The 13,325-nt window shown below is 40.9% G+C and overlaps 1 protein-coding gene across 4 annotated transcripts in view; it reads right to left on the bottom strand.

Moving 5' to 3' along the window:
- The window catches only part of LOC145987773 (uncharacterized), a 376,171-nt gene that overhangs the window by 144,435 nt on the left and 218,411 nt on the right, over positions 1-13,325 (bottom strand). For all 4 annotated transcript variants that reach the window (XM_083122457.1, XM_083122458.1, XM_083122455.1 and 1 more), the window contains exon 5: positions 68-190. In XM_083122457.1, the coding sequence (XP_082978583.1) occupies positions 68-190 (123 nt within the window). The remainder of the gene's footprint in view (positions 1-67; positions 191-13,325) is intronic.

The raw sequence follows: 13,325 nt of genomic DNA, 5'->3' as shown, positions 1-13,325 counted from the left end.
TAGGAAGCAACTGATAGAACAAATTGTTTCTAAAAGTCAACTACAGACAGACGGATGGAATACTCACGTCCTGACTGACGGGTGTGGGGATGCTGGTGGTTGGGTCGCGAGATTTGTGAGGTTGCCGAATTGGTGGAGCCATCGCTGAGGGGACTTGCCGAGCGGCCTGGATCCCGCTTCTTGGAGGACCCTGGAAAACAAATGAAAGAAAATTAAGCATGGTTTTCACACACGGTAAATACAATACACTATTTTGACATCAATGAAGGCGTACATCTTTATACATACTGGCCAGAATTTTGTTGGCCTTGACCTTTGGCCAACGCAGCGAAGCCGTTTCGAGATTTCCTCTGATTTGGAAAATCCGCAATGGTATTCCAAAATCTGACAACTCGAACAGTCATGCGAATCTGTTGTCTAGATATTCGCAATAATTTCGTGGTTATGGCTAACGATGACGTAGTAGTTACGTCATCTCCTTGTAATCATGGTGTTCCGGGTTAGATCCGGGTGGAGGCACATATAGTGGTTCGGATCCCACTTAAAACAGTAGGTGCAGTCCAGATTAGCCTAGCTGTGCATAAAGTGGACTTAATTACTGATTATTTACTACAACTGACAATTATTTTTCATTATGTATATAGATAGCTCTCTAATTAAAAACTTTACTCGCTACACGTACAGATTGATTGTTGGTAGTACGAACAATGTGAAACAACCTCGTTGGAGCTCATCCTTCTCCTTCGTGCTCTACACGCACTTAAATCACGTTCTCAATTTGCGTGCAAGCTACGCAACAAGTGCGTGCGTGTCCTTGCCTCTGCAGCGAGTCCACTTCACGAGCTCAATCGAGCTCGTTGAGAATATGATATGATGATGCATCGCTATTTCGGACACCGAAGACTTAAGTGAGCCTACTGTACTACATAATGTGCGATTTTCGCTTTGACAGTGCGTGGCCTTATCTGCAAACCGGACTCTGCAGTACGGTCTAGGAAAAAACAAAATAAGGGGTCTCGTTGTTAGAAAAGCTATTTGGGACGAGATGAGTTAGAAGGAAGCTGATCTTATGTTGTTATGTATATTCCCATTGCTTCATTTCTGAATGTGTTGAACATAATATCCATGAAGAATGAGAGGGGGCCAGTCTTTTAGTCATAGAAAGTTTCTAACACTTTAATAGCCGTTTCATTTTGTTATTATTAGTATTAACGCGGTTGCAGTTAAATAATGAGGTAACTTAATAGTAAACACTGAATTTTGATGTACTGGGTGTTCCATAAGTCTGAAACCATAGGTATTTGTCATATTACCCTTATTTCTGTTACAGGTAAGCCATAGCACTGACTAAGGAGGAGAGAATCCAAGTTATTTTGCTGGTGGGGACTTTAAACACATTATTTAATTGTGTTGCACAATAATAAGTTCCTAACATTAACTTGTATATTACTTCCAATGTACATAAAAATCTCATTAGTTATTACATTTGAAATTTATTTATTGGACATTATTTTTTAATTATAAGAATTACTGCCTATCAAAATATATCTGTACAGAATCGTGCAATAAAAGTGGGGCATCTACACCCTGAAATACTCGCTTCCCTGCGATGAGATTTGAGGGTTGCATAACTCTAAGGCGATAGCCGAACTTTCTATTGAAGGCTTTCTATTAAAGTTCACCCATGGCCAAACACACATTCCCCCTTGATGGAGACCATCAGTATTCATGAGATTGTGAAGAAAATTGCGTAACTAACGATGAGGAAGAAGAGATACATATTTAAATTAATTTTATTGGGTGCAAATGTAAATTTGGAACAGAGATCATTTGATAATAAACAATTAGAAGAGATTGTATCTGTCGTATATATCGTAGGCTATCTACTACATCATACATAATGTTTCCGGTTCGCAACTGCCGTTAAGTATAAAAAACAACCCTGTCATGACAATTTTGCGGAGACAAAAGGACTATAGTGCAATAAAATAAAGTAAAATTAAATTAAATTTAAAATAACATTCTCAAAATGCTACGAAGTGGCAGATCTCCGTAAGTTCGTAACGCCTTTATGGTAAGGACTGGTCAGTACACCAGTTTTAAACGCCGGGGGTCAATGATTGCTGAATCCCTTTTAAAGGGACCAGGAATAGCTTGCAGACAGACAACAACCACGATGCATGTACGGCTCTATGCCGAATCAGTTCTCCAAATTAGGAAAGATGCCCGAGCCCGGAAGGTACTGAACTGGACTGACAAGCCCCAGCGCTTGTAGGCCTAGCATTGTTAGGAAGAGTCAGTCAGTCGGTTTCTCTGCGATGGAAGCTTCAGAGCGATGCCAATCGTTTCGATTAACCCTAAAAGAACACCGGAGTCAAGTAACTCATAGGCAATAACTCACCGGTGACCGCTATAGAAATACCCACCTCCTCCAACGCTAAAATTTGAAAAGTGACGCACCATATGTGTTTGTCCAACACGAACCACTGTTTAGTAAACAATTTGCGTTCATTACGCAATCCAGTAAAGGTTTTACGTTATTTTACGTCGGTTTTGTAATACAATAAACGTTTTGCGTTATTTGATGTAATGCAGTGAACATTTTCCGTTAATTAGGTAATCCACTACATATGTTACGTTAATTAATGTGATTCACTAAACACTTTGCGTTTATTTATTTATTTAGCATTAATTATGCAATCCGGTGATCATTTTGCGTTAATTACGTAATCCAGTAAACATTTTGCGTTAATTAGGTAAACCAGCAATCCACTAAACATTTTGCGTTAACCTTGTAATCCAGCTGAGCATTTGCGTTATTTATTGTACTCTAGCACACATTTTGTTGGGTTAATTCTGTTACCCACTAAACATTTTGTGTCACATGTAAAAACACCTGTACGTGTAGGGAAGGCTGGTTAATCATCCTGACGGGAATCCAAGAAACGGCGAGTCGACATTTGTAGCACATGCAAAATGCTAAAATGACATACGTTTTTTAAAAATAAATAATAAATAAATCAAACAACGATCTTTTATTCGTGTTTTAAAGTAGGCAATGAGGCTTCACGTTAAATAACTTCCCGCAAGGGTAGCAATTTTTAAAATGTTAACAGTTCCCTCAAAGTAGTGTTTTCGTCATGTACAACATTTAGCCTTGAAGGTGGAGCGTTAAAGAAAATTCGACACCCACTTCACAGCTCTCTCGATCTCTGGTTCAGCTTCCAGCGAGACTGAGAAGCGTGGGAATATAACCAAGGCCCCAGTCCCCAGAATATCTCTGCTTCGTTGTTTTCACTCCTACTCCTTGCAGCCTGCTCTTCCACCGCATGTACACAACTTCTCTCAATTGACGATTCACAAGCTAATTTCAATTTCAAAATAATCTTGCTGGAATATTTAGTTTAGTTCCATTTTAATTCTTGGGCAGTTCCGTGGAAGGTGAAACGAAAATATCAAATTCTCAGATGTAGGACTTACGTCAATCATGTTATGCCTAACTATATAATGTTTGAAGGAAGCTGATGTAATTGTATAAATTATTCTTATTGCTGCGATATCGGCAGAAAAGTTACATCCTTAACGTAAAACTGATAATTAGGAAATAAGAACAATTGAATTCATTCTGTCCAATTTACAAAGCTTGATTATTTGCATATAAGAACTTTTCTCGTTAGCCTGTTCATCTTACAGAAATATGGCACTTATTTAAGTGAAGATTTGTTTCTTCTATTATTTCTGAATTATGCCTGTAGTAGTAGTATAATTTTTTGTCAATATATAACGAATAATTACAGCCCAAGTCTCCAAAATATATCTGTAAAATACATGTCAATGCTACGTTTGTAAAGTAAAATCAAACCTTTCAAGTGATTCGTTTAAAGAATACGCAAGATAAAAGTTTCGAAATATTTATGTCCGTAAAACTATGGAATTGCTCTCTTTTCTATCTCCGGGGTTAAACGCTACGATGAAGATGTACTGATGAAATAGGCGACGAATACAAGCATGACAACAGCATACTCATGTCTTAGGAGTCAAACTTACGTCCCCTGCATACGCAAATTAATACATTTAGTTGTGCCAGATTAAAATTTGTGCACAATGCAACACTACCGCGTGGCTTTCCGCGTCTGTTTTCGTGGGTAAGTTCACTTTACATCTAAATAGCAAGATGCAAAATGCACCACCTTTCCTTTTCTTTGCATTACTACTAGCAGGTTGTATCTCGTAACTGCAGGACTGAAATATAACATTATAGAAACAGCGTCACCTATAGAGCATATTAATAAGCGTTTTTATCGTAAACAGAACGCGCACTTCTCTTGGCTTGGGCAAGTGCAGGTTAAAGAGGCTACGGCGTTATCACACTGGACATTCTGTTAACATCGCCACTGTTCACAACATTCGGAAACACTTCGCGGTCACTACTGCCACCGAATACGCCCCCGAAAAACTCTCAGTGAACGCATCGAGTATATTTTCCAGATGAAACCTGGCACTTTCAAAGCCTGAACAACACTAACTTTCCTTGCGATGCATGGATTCGCCTTCTCCAACCAAAACGAGCATCTCTTCCAGGCGATCACGCTCTTCCAGAGCCGGTCCCCACAGGCGCAGAAGGGAACGAACGGGGAATTCCCTTGACGTTACTGTATCGATGCCTCCTTTACTCCAACGGGAGTCGTAACGTTTTCAGCTTCGTTAGACCGCTAAAAAGATTCTCCCAAGTGTTGTGGACGGTATTGGTTGACAAATCTTTCCGAGTGAAGCCAAGAAACAGTCGATTACTTCTCTGTGATTATTCATTCCGAGTATACGCACCCAAGGCATTATCATTGGGAAAAGTAAAATAATTTTTTCCATGGATTTGCATGAAACTTCGAGAGTTTATGACTTGCACACAGGCTGCAAATCTTTACTAAGATTAATAATAAAGGTTCTTTAAATGGTCCTAGAAAACCTCAGGAGTCCTGGAATAATACTAGGTATTATCATAATGTTGCTCATAAAGCGTGTTCAAATTAAACTCCGTCGCCTTTGAGGAACTGACCTCTGCAGAGACGCGCTTGCTCGAACAACTCTTGCCATTGCTGGAAGTCCTTCCGAAAAGCGTCCTTTGGTACGCACTGCGCAACAGTTGTCGCATTCGCTTTGATGCGTTCGATTCTTGGGAAACGTTCACTGGGTAGCTCCATCCAGAGACTTGGAAACAGTCAAAAGTGTGCTGTCGTCAGATCAGGCGAGTAACTACAATGTATAGTCATGGTGTAATACGGAAAAACTTAGAAATAAGATTTCGAAAACGAATGTATTTATTAAATTAAAGGTACTCTAAATGGAAAATACACCAAAGCAAAGCTACAAATTGAGGAATAATGTCCCCTTACCCCTACTCCGATAAGCCAGTGCGCCCCTGATCCACTGTATTGCAAATTGCATACTTTGACACCTAGCGTGACGCTGCATCACGAGATGGTTCCATGCAAGTCCCGTTGTCCTTGTCTGGCAGTTACAGGAGAGGATCCGACGCCAGGAAGAGAACCATTAATAAAGGGGCCGCAAAGAGCAAGGGTGACGCTCCGTGGAAGCAGGATGGAGCACCGGAGGACGTGATCAACGAAGGTCTTGAGGTCGCTCCCACCTTTAAAAAGGTAATGAGGGACCGGGAAAGGTTTGCAAACAATTGGGCGCCAATACGGCAAATATTTCTCTGAACAGTGGGGAAGGGTCACTGAAGCCACGCGATCATTCGACCTAGAATTTGTATTTTTCTTATATTCAATCTCTTCAGGCTAATCGCGACGATGATGATGTTTGGGATTAGATTAAATTGAAAAAGGGATAGTCACGAATTAGCACCCACGCACAGCCCAAGTCTCGAACCTGAATGCTACGTAGTGAGATCGTGAATAGGCCAGTCGAGAGTTCGACCATCTATGTGGTATTAGAACAGTCACATTTGTTGAATATCATTATTAGAATTCTTGTGAATATCCTTAGTTTCACTCAACGATCAAGATACTACACACACACACACACACACAGGGTTATTCAAAATGCGTCGACAACTACACACCCTTGTTGCAATAAAAGTTTCCGATTATTTAAATGAAAAGGGATATCATATGAAAGCTTACATATGAACACATGAGAGAATGTACTTATAATGACAACTATAACGTCGTGTGAGAACCAGATGCTTTTATCAAATTTACAGGACAGAGGAAACAATGTATTCTTAGGAATATGTCTGACTTTTAAAAAGAGCGTTCCTCCATCTTACTGCTAAGGCTTAGAAGTGGAGATAAGTCGATCTACCTCCAAATAGAGCTCTTCATAAACGAATTTAAACAAAAGTGAAAACGGCATCTTTGGAGTCAAGTTCCTCTGGTTCTCAGCACGATAAGATCTCTACATGCTCCACGGATAATCCTACATAAGTCAAGACGATAGTCGGATTCAGGCCATAGTTTCTCAAACATCTCTCAACAGACTTGTGTACTGCCTCCAGTTATGCGTCCTTGTAAGATCACTGAAGCAATAGGGAGGGGTGGACAAACAGCAAGTCTTTAAGGAAGAAATCCATCGGCGTAAGATCGGGATTTCTTCCCTCAGTGCCACAGTTCTAAGGAAGCTTTAGTAAATTGATTTTCCGCTATGTTGTCAACTTATTTTTAAATTACCCTGTACTGACATTTATAATTGTGTTATATTTCAACCGCTCTTCTACTTCTAACACGTGACGATGGGGATGAATAGTGAAGTGATGAAGCAGATGTAAAAGTCCATGTGTTTTCAAGATTCAAACTTAGGACCCTTGCTTCGTAACGTGTTAGCGCTAATCACTCCGCCAAGGGAGCTGGCTGTGTTAAAAGATCATGTAAGGCTACAATTTTTTTTTTTTATTTGAACGAGTGTAATTGTATTTAAAATACTGTTTTGATTGATCGAATTGGTTTATTTTACTTCGCCTTTCTGACACTTGTGGCTAATAGCGAAGAGGAGGATGAGTCATATGATGAAATTGATGAAGGGACACTCACAAACAACCACCATGCTCTAGGAGGGATTCGAACCCTAGTCCTGTAAATCCTAACAACTCCGCCACACAGGTCTGGTAAAATATGGTTTTGAAAAACTTCAAATATGTTTATTCCTATTGTCTGTTGGTACTCTTGCGTATGACAAATGTGGATAGTAACATCACTTCCTACTAGAATAATGTGAGTAATTTTATTAGAATTGTAAACTACTACTTTGTTGTTCGACACAATCACTTTACAGCCCACTTGCGGACTAGATCGGTGGTGCTTCACCTCCAACATCTACGCTTTCGTGACCATTGTCAATGTGGCTCTCAGATCACTGCGAAAACATCCCATTGTGCTCTTGTTCAAACAAGCATTTGGTTCTTGCGAGGTCTTTCTTTTGTCGCCGATTCACTCCTCGAAGTCACGACTGCTACATGACAGCCAGCATCGCGTGACAACGGCGGCTGCCCTCCCTTCCCACTTGGTTGGAATCCGTCGCGACACGCTAACCTCTTGAAGCTAGCGGATGGCCATCGCAGTCAGGTCCCTCTCGATGCGCCCAAGGAGAACCTCTCCTAATAGCTTAAGTTGCACGTACTGAAGCCTTATAAAAGGGATGTTAACGCAAAGACGCGTCTCGCCTCGTGAATGACAAAGCCCAGACATGTAGATATTTTTTTCTTTCGGGTCAGGCCCTATCTTCAATTGAAAAAAAAAACTGTTGTGGGAAAATAGTACTGGAGTACAAGCAACGTATCTTGCACTATCATATTTTGACAGCCGACATCAGTGTCGGAGTGGTTAGCACAAGGAATTCCAATCTCGACCTGGCTGTTCTTCGTGAGTGATCCTTCATCAATTTCATGATAGCATCACTCATCATCATCTTCGCGATTAACCAAAAGTTGTAGAGAAACAACGTAAAATAAACCGGATGAATATTGTGACTACTGTATTCACAAAATACTAGAATGTTATCTAAAACTCGTGTGACAAATCGTCATAAGTTAAGTTGTTCCCTTTTTTTAATCGCTATACCACTTTATGGGAACTTTTGTGCAAGAATAGTACAAGCAGTGTTTTGATTTGTGTGTTGCCTGCCATGTTTGTTTATATTTGTAATGTTGTCTTGTTGCATGTGAGACTTATTTTTCATCAGTTTTAAAATCGAGACAATCATGCTGCTTCTATTTTAAAACCGCTGCAACATGGCATAAAAGTGGTAAAAACGTTTTACAAAAAACTAAGTTTTGCATGGAAGCAATCATGCTATTGACTTTCAATAGGATCATTCCAACGCAAGGGTCCGTGACTGTACGATGTATGTAATGTGGAAAAAAATGTTGTACAACAAAGGTTTTTGGTGGCATGGACCAGTTCCGGTGATAGTTCTACAATATACTGTAAACTATTTATTGTTATACACGGTATTTGCAAATGAAACGTTACATCGTTTAAAAGTTCCTCTTATTTACAGTGAAAAAAACACTGTAAAATTAACCTACGGTGAACCAATGATGACGTTACAGAAACTTTTCACAGTGTAAATCGGTTGTCAGTAAGTCAGAGTCATAAGTCAGTGATTGAACCAATACTACTGAATAGACGTAAAATCTGGCCAACGAAACGAAAGGAACTTGGTAAGATAACTATAGTAGAAATGAAGTGCTCCCGAAATATAGAAGTAAAAACACAAGAGAGTAAGAAATTAAAGAATAAGGGAAGAGCTGAAGCAAAGAAACTAAAACACAACTCGTCAAAAAACAAATTACATAGTTTGGTCACCCAACCATAGTGGAGGAGGAAAGGAAACCAATGTAGTTTCTGGATTTTTTTTTATTAAGTTGATGTCTTAAGTCCACTTTATGCAGAGTAAGGCTAATCGTGACTGGTTCTACAGTTTAAAGTGGGAGGCACTATGTGCCTCCACCGAGTATCCAACCCGGTACCCCGAGACGACGCTTCCACTGCGCCATAGGGGAGGCCCCAAAGTAGTTTCCGGAGGCACAATTAGGAGCAAGAAGGTCCAGGGGTAGTCCAAAGAAGTCACATGAAGACATGGGGGAAGAAATAGGAGGAAAATGATGGAAGACATTCCAAGAAATAAACAAGATGGATAAGAACAGAGCAGAATGGAAAAAATGGGTTGGGACATCCTCGACGCTGTAGAGGCGCAAGAGGGAGAGAAAGAAATAGGGATGGGGAAGGCCAATGTGGATACGACGAATTATCTACTTTGGTCAGAAGATAATGAAATGCTGGTGGCAACATGCTAAAACCATAAATTCATGTCTCTATAAGGGTACATTTTCCGGCTCTAGGAACTTGAATGTGCCAGTGTTTCGGTGAAAGCATTCACTCTAGAACGACCCAGTTGGTTTGCCGGAAACTAAAAAACCAATATTTCCCATTATTTTAAGTTTCTCTTCAATTCCCCAGTATTCGTGAAAATGAAAGCTTCCGTGCGAAAAGACAATCTGAAGAGAGAAAGCTGGAAACCGCTTGGAAAGATAATTACAATATACAATGAAAGGCATTAAGAGGCAAGATGTTAAAAGCGATAAAAGAGCCCATTAAGTGGTGTTAAATTACAAGCTTGTAAATTACCCTCCTTTTTTTCGTTGCTGAGAAAGGAAAATACGCGATGACGGTCAAAAATTAGCTTACGTTCTTTTTCCTCGGGGAACCATTAGGCGGCACTTACAGCTGTGTATTTTACACCGTTTTCCCTACATTTTCCCTCCACTGTCATCCGATGATAAAAATGAGAGAATGGAGAATACAAATTGTCCGTCTCATTTTCTAAATTCGAACTCGGGAATTGTTTCCAATAAAGGTTTTGACATGAAGCACTTCCAGCCATGGACGTCTGTTTTGTGTGAAAGAATACACTGGTTGGTTGATCGATTTGTTGTTTATGCACAGATAGGCTAAGTGGGGACTGGACCTACAGTTTAAAGTGAGATCCAAACCATTATGTTCCTCCACCGGGTATCGAACCCGGGACCCCTTGATTACAAGGCACTACGCCATCGGGGAGGCCATGAAAGACAATATTAGGCCAGAAAGGTGCTGTTCCGATGTTTTAAGGAACGGGGGAAAAATGTGCAGTAAAACCCAACATTCATACATAACAATCCACATTTGCAATACAGGGCGTGTGAGGGATGACCTTCTGACACCCAAATGTCAACCTCACTTCCACGTAATACACCCCGGTAATTGCTGTCTTGCAGGCCAAGGAGGCTCTGTGGTCTGTCTGGACCAGTGTTGTGTAATTCTTTGTAGCGCTGTGTGTTTTGTTATTATGTGTACTAAGTGCCCCTTTACAGCCTCAGCTTTTAACCCAGGTAGGGATATTTTACTCCTCAGACACGGTTTAATTTAGTTTAATTTTAGCTATGGTAAGGGGGACTTCATTGACCTTCTGACACCCAAATGTCAACCTCACTTCCACGTAATACACCCCGGTAATTGCTGTCTTGCAGGCCAAGGAGGCTCTGTGGTCTGTCTGGACCAGTGTTGTGTAATTCTTTGTAGCGCTGTGTGTTTTGTTATTATGTGTACTAAGTGCCCCTTTACAGCCTCAGCTTTTAACCCAGGTAGGGATATTTTACTCCTCAGACACGGTTTAATTTTAGCTATGGTAAGGGGGACTGGGCCCCGTATAATGTGACAGACGCAAAATAGCCTAAGTGATAACGCAGCCAAAATTTTCGATTCAATGAATCAATCATTTTCGAATACAGTTATTTCTTTCAAAGAATGGAATAAATTATAAGAAATACCCAATTTCTATTGGTGTACACGGGCTCCCTTAACATGTTTGGTACAGGTGTGTCGCACGGAAAATGTGGCATGTGAAGGGTGGCGCGGACTCAAAAAAAAATTGGAAGCCCCAAGCCATCCACCCCGCTACGATAACCGCCACAATACGGAGACGAGCAAAGTAATAAAGCGAAGTAAAAAGACAATTAAAAAAATGAAAGATTCTGGGAATCGTTACACTTCTCTAGCCTCCACACTTTCTACATCGACACAAAATGGCTTGCAATCTAGTAAAATTATCGTGCACAACATTCCAATCACAGATAATTTCACTTGTAAAGGTAAACTGTTAGTTTAAAAGGCTTCACAAGCAATTAACGCTTTGGTCCAAATGACACTCAGTTCGAGTCATTAACTAAGGTAATGCTCATTTCTCACGCCACATCATCGCTTTCTCCGCTAAGGAACGACTATCGTCTGTAACGCATACTCATTGATCATACTGATAGCAATCGAGTACAACCCAGTGAAGTTTGACAATTTAAGGTCCCATCGACGAACGTAGCAACTTGATATACGATAACGACTAAGGAAACCTACAGGGGGTAGACAAAACCAAAAGTAATTAAGGCGCCAACCCCTTTTTCTCGGGAGCCACATTTTCTGTAGGGCTAATAGAACAATGAAGCTAATATAAGCTAGGAAATGTAATCTTAAAACATTTATTAATTAATACAAGATTGGATTAAAAGTAAATAATTCTTGCACCGGAGTGGCCTTCCTAAAGAAGGCTCAACTAGTAACAGCATAACAACTACAACTACAGTGCAAAACTTTATTATCGCATGTTTATTATGATTTATGATTTAGTGATGCAAGTGATACAGAAAACACATACTGTATTCGTTATTTAAAAAAAAACGTAATGGAAATTTCCGTAATCGAACTCGAAATATTAAAAATATATATATATTTTTTGGAACTGGATTCAAAAATTCAGTCGCCAGGTGAACATATCAGGCACCATGGCGATCGGGCGCCCAATATTTTTCTACCCTTGCTGGGTTGGTGCGAATGAAATGTCCGGCCCAGGTGCGTCATTGCCAAAGGCCAAAAAAATCAAAACTACAATACCTGGTTAATCAAAATAGTCCCCGTCTGCAGCCACACATTTTTGTCATCCCTCAGCCAACAATTGGATTCCATGGCAAAAGAAGTCTGGAGTCAGCGACGCAAAGATCTCCTCAACGGCATGTTGCACCGGCCGATCATCAGCGAAGGTCTTCCCTGTTAGGAAGTGATCGAGATGCCGGAAGTGATGGTAGTCAATGGGAGAGAGGTCTGGAGAATATGCTGGATGAGGAAGGGTTTCATATTACAACTCATGGAGAGCCTGCACCGTCCTTTGTGCGACATGTTGGCGAGCATTGTCGTGCAACACGAGGACACCATGTCTGTGGACCATTGCTGGATGCTTGTGGAGAAGTTTGTGGTGCATTTCATGGTGTTCAGCACTGTAACAATTTGCATTGATGGTTTCACCTCGCCTGAGAAAGACATGATGGATCACACCCAGCATAAACCACCATACCAGCAACAACACCTTCCGTGGGTGGAGAGGTGGTTTCGGAAACCGCCCTGGACGTTGATCACGATCCAACCATTGTCCTGATCATTTACGATTGTCATAGCAGATCCATTTTTCATCTGAAGTGACAATCCGATGCAGGAAACCATCCCGGTTATTCCTTACACTCAGAGAACTGCACACGGCGAGTCTTGTTGACCGGTGTCAAATCATGTGGTACCCATGAGTCCAACTTTTTCACTTTGCTGATCGCACGGAGCCGCCAAACGACAGTGGTATGGTGTATGCCTAACTCGTTTGCAATGGCACGAACACTTTTCCGAGGGTCCGCTTCCACAGGGTTCCTGAGGAGTTCATCCGAACATGATGTTGGTCGATGGCCACTGGGTTCATTTTGCAATGCTGTGTCACCGAAACGAAATTTGACAAACCAGCGGCGAATGGTGCGTTCATTTACCATTCCTGGCCCAAATGCACTGTTAGTGTTTTTGGCGGCTTGCTGAACAGAATGTCCCAGTTTGAATTCGTAAAGACAAATCACTCGCAATTGTGTGTTCTCCATGGTGCACTTTCAGACGACCCTGTTCAGCAACAAACTGCATCCTGACTGTCTGGGTGCTCCAGCCTGTTTGCTGGACGTATACAGAGTTTATGACGTTAGACCTGTGACCTAGGTCAATCCCTGTGTTGTGTTGTTGAGGTGAGTTTCCCACCTCACGTCAAAGCGGACATTTCATTCGCACCAACCCATATAATTACGACCTCAGTGCAGGGAAAATGGGTATTGGTAAATAATACGGAAGAGCGGAAGGAGAAAAATATATTACAGCTTGCCCACAAGTAATTTCAGTACAATTCCTAGTTTTCCAGGAATTTTTTTCCAAATATAAACGATAAAGCTTATATTTGTATTATCACTTATCTAGGTTAAACGC

The sequence above is a fragment of the Lepisma saccharinum genome, chromosome 5 (assembly GCF_977018435.1).
Source record: "Lepisma saccharinum chromosome 5, izLepSacc3.1, whole genome shotgun sequence".
Classification (NCBI taxonomy): domain Eukaryota; kingdom Metazoa; phylum Arthropoda; class Insecta; order Zygentoma; family Lepismatidae; genus Lepisma; species Lepisma saccharinum.
The sequence above is the reverse complement of the archived record's forward strand: the minus strand, read 5'-3'. Positions and strand labels throughout refer to the sequence as shown.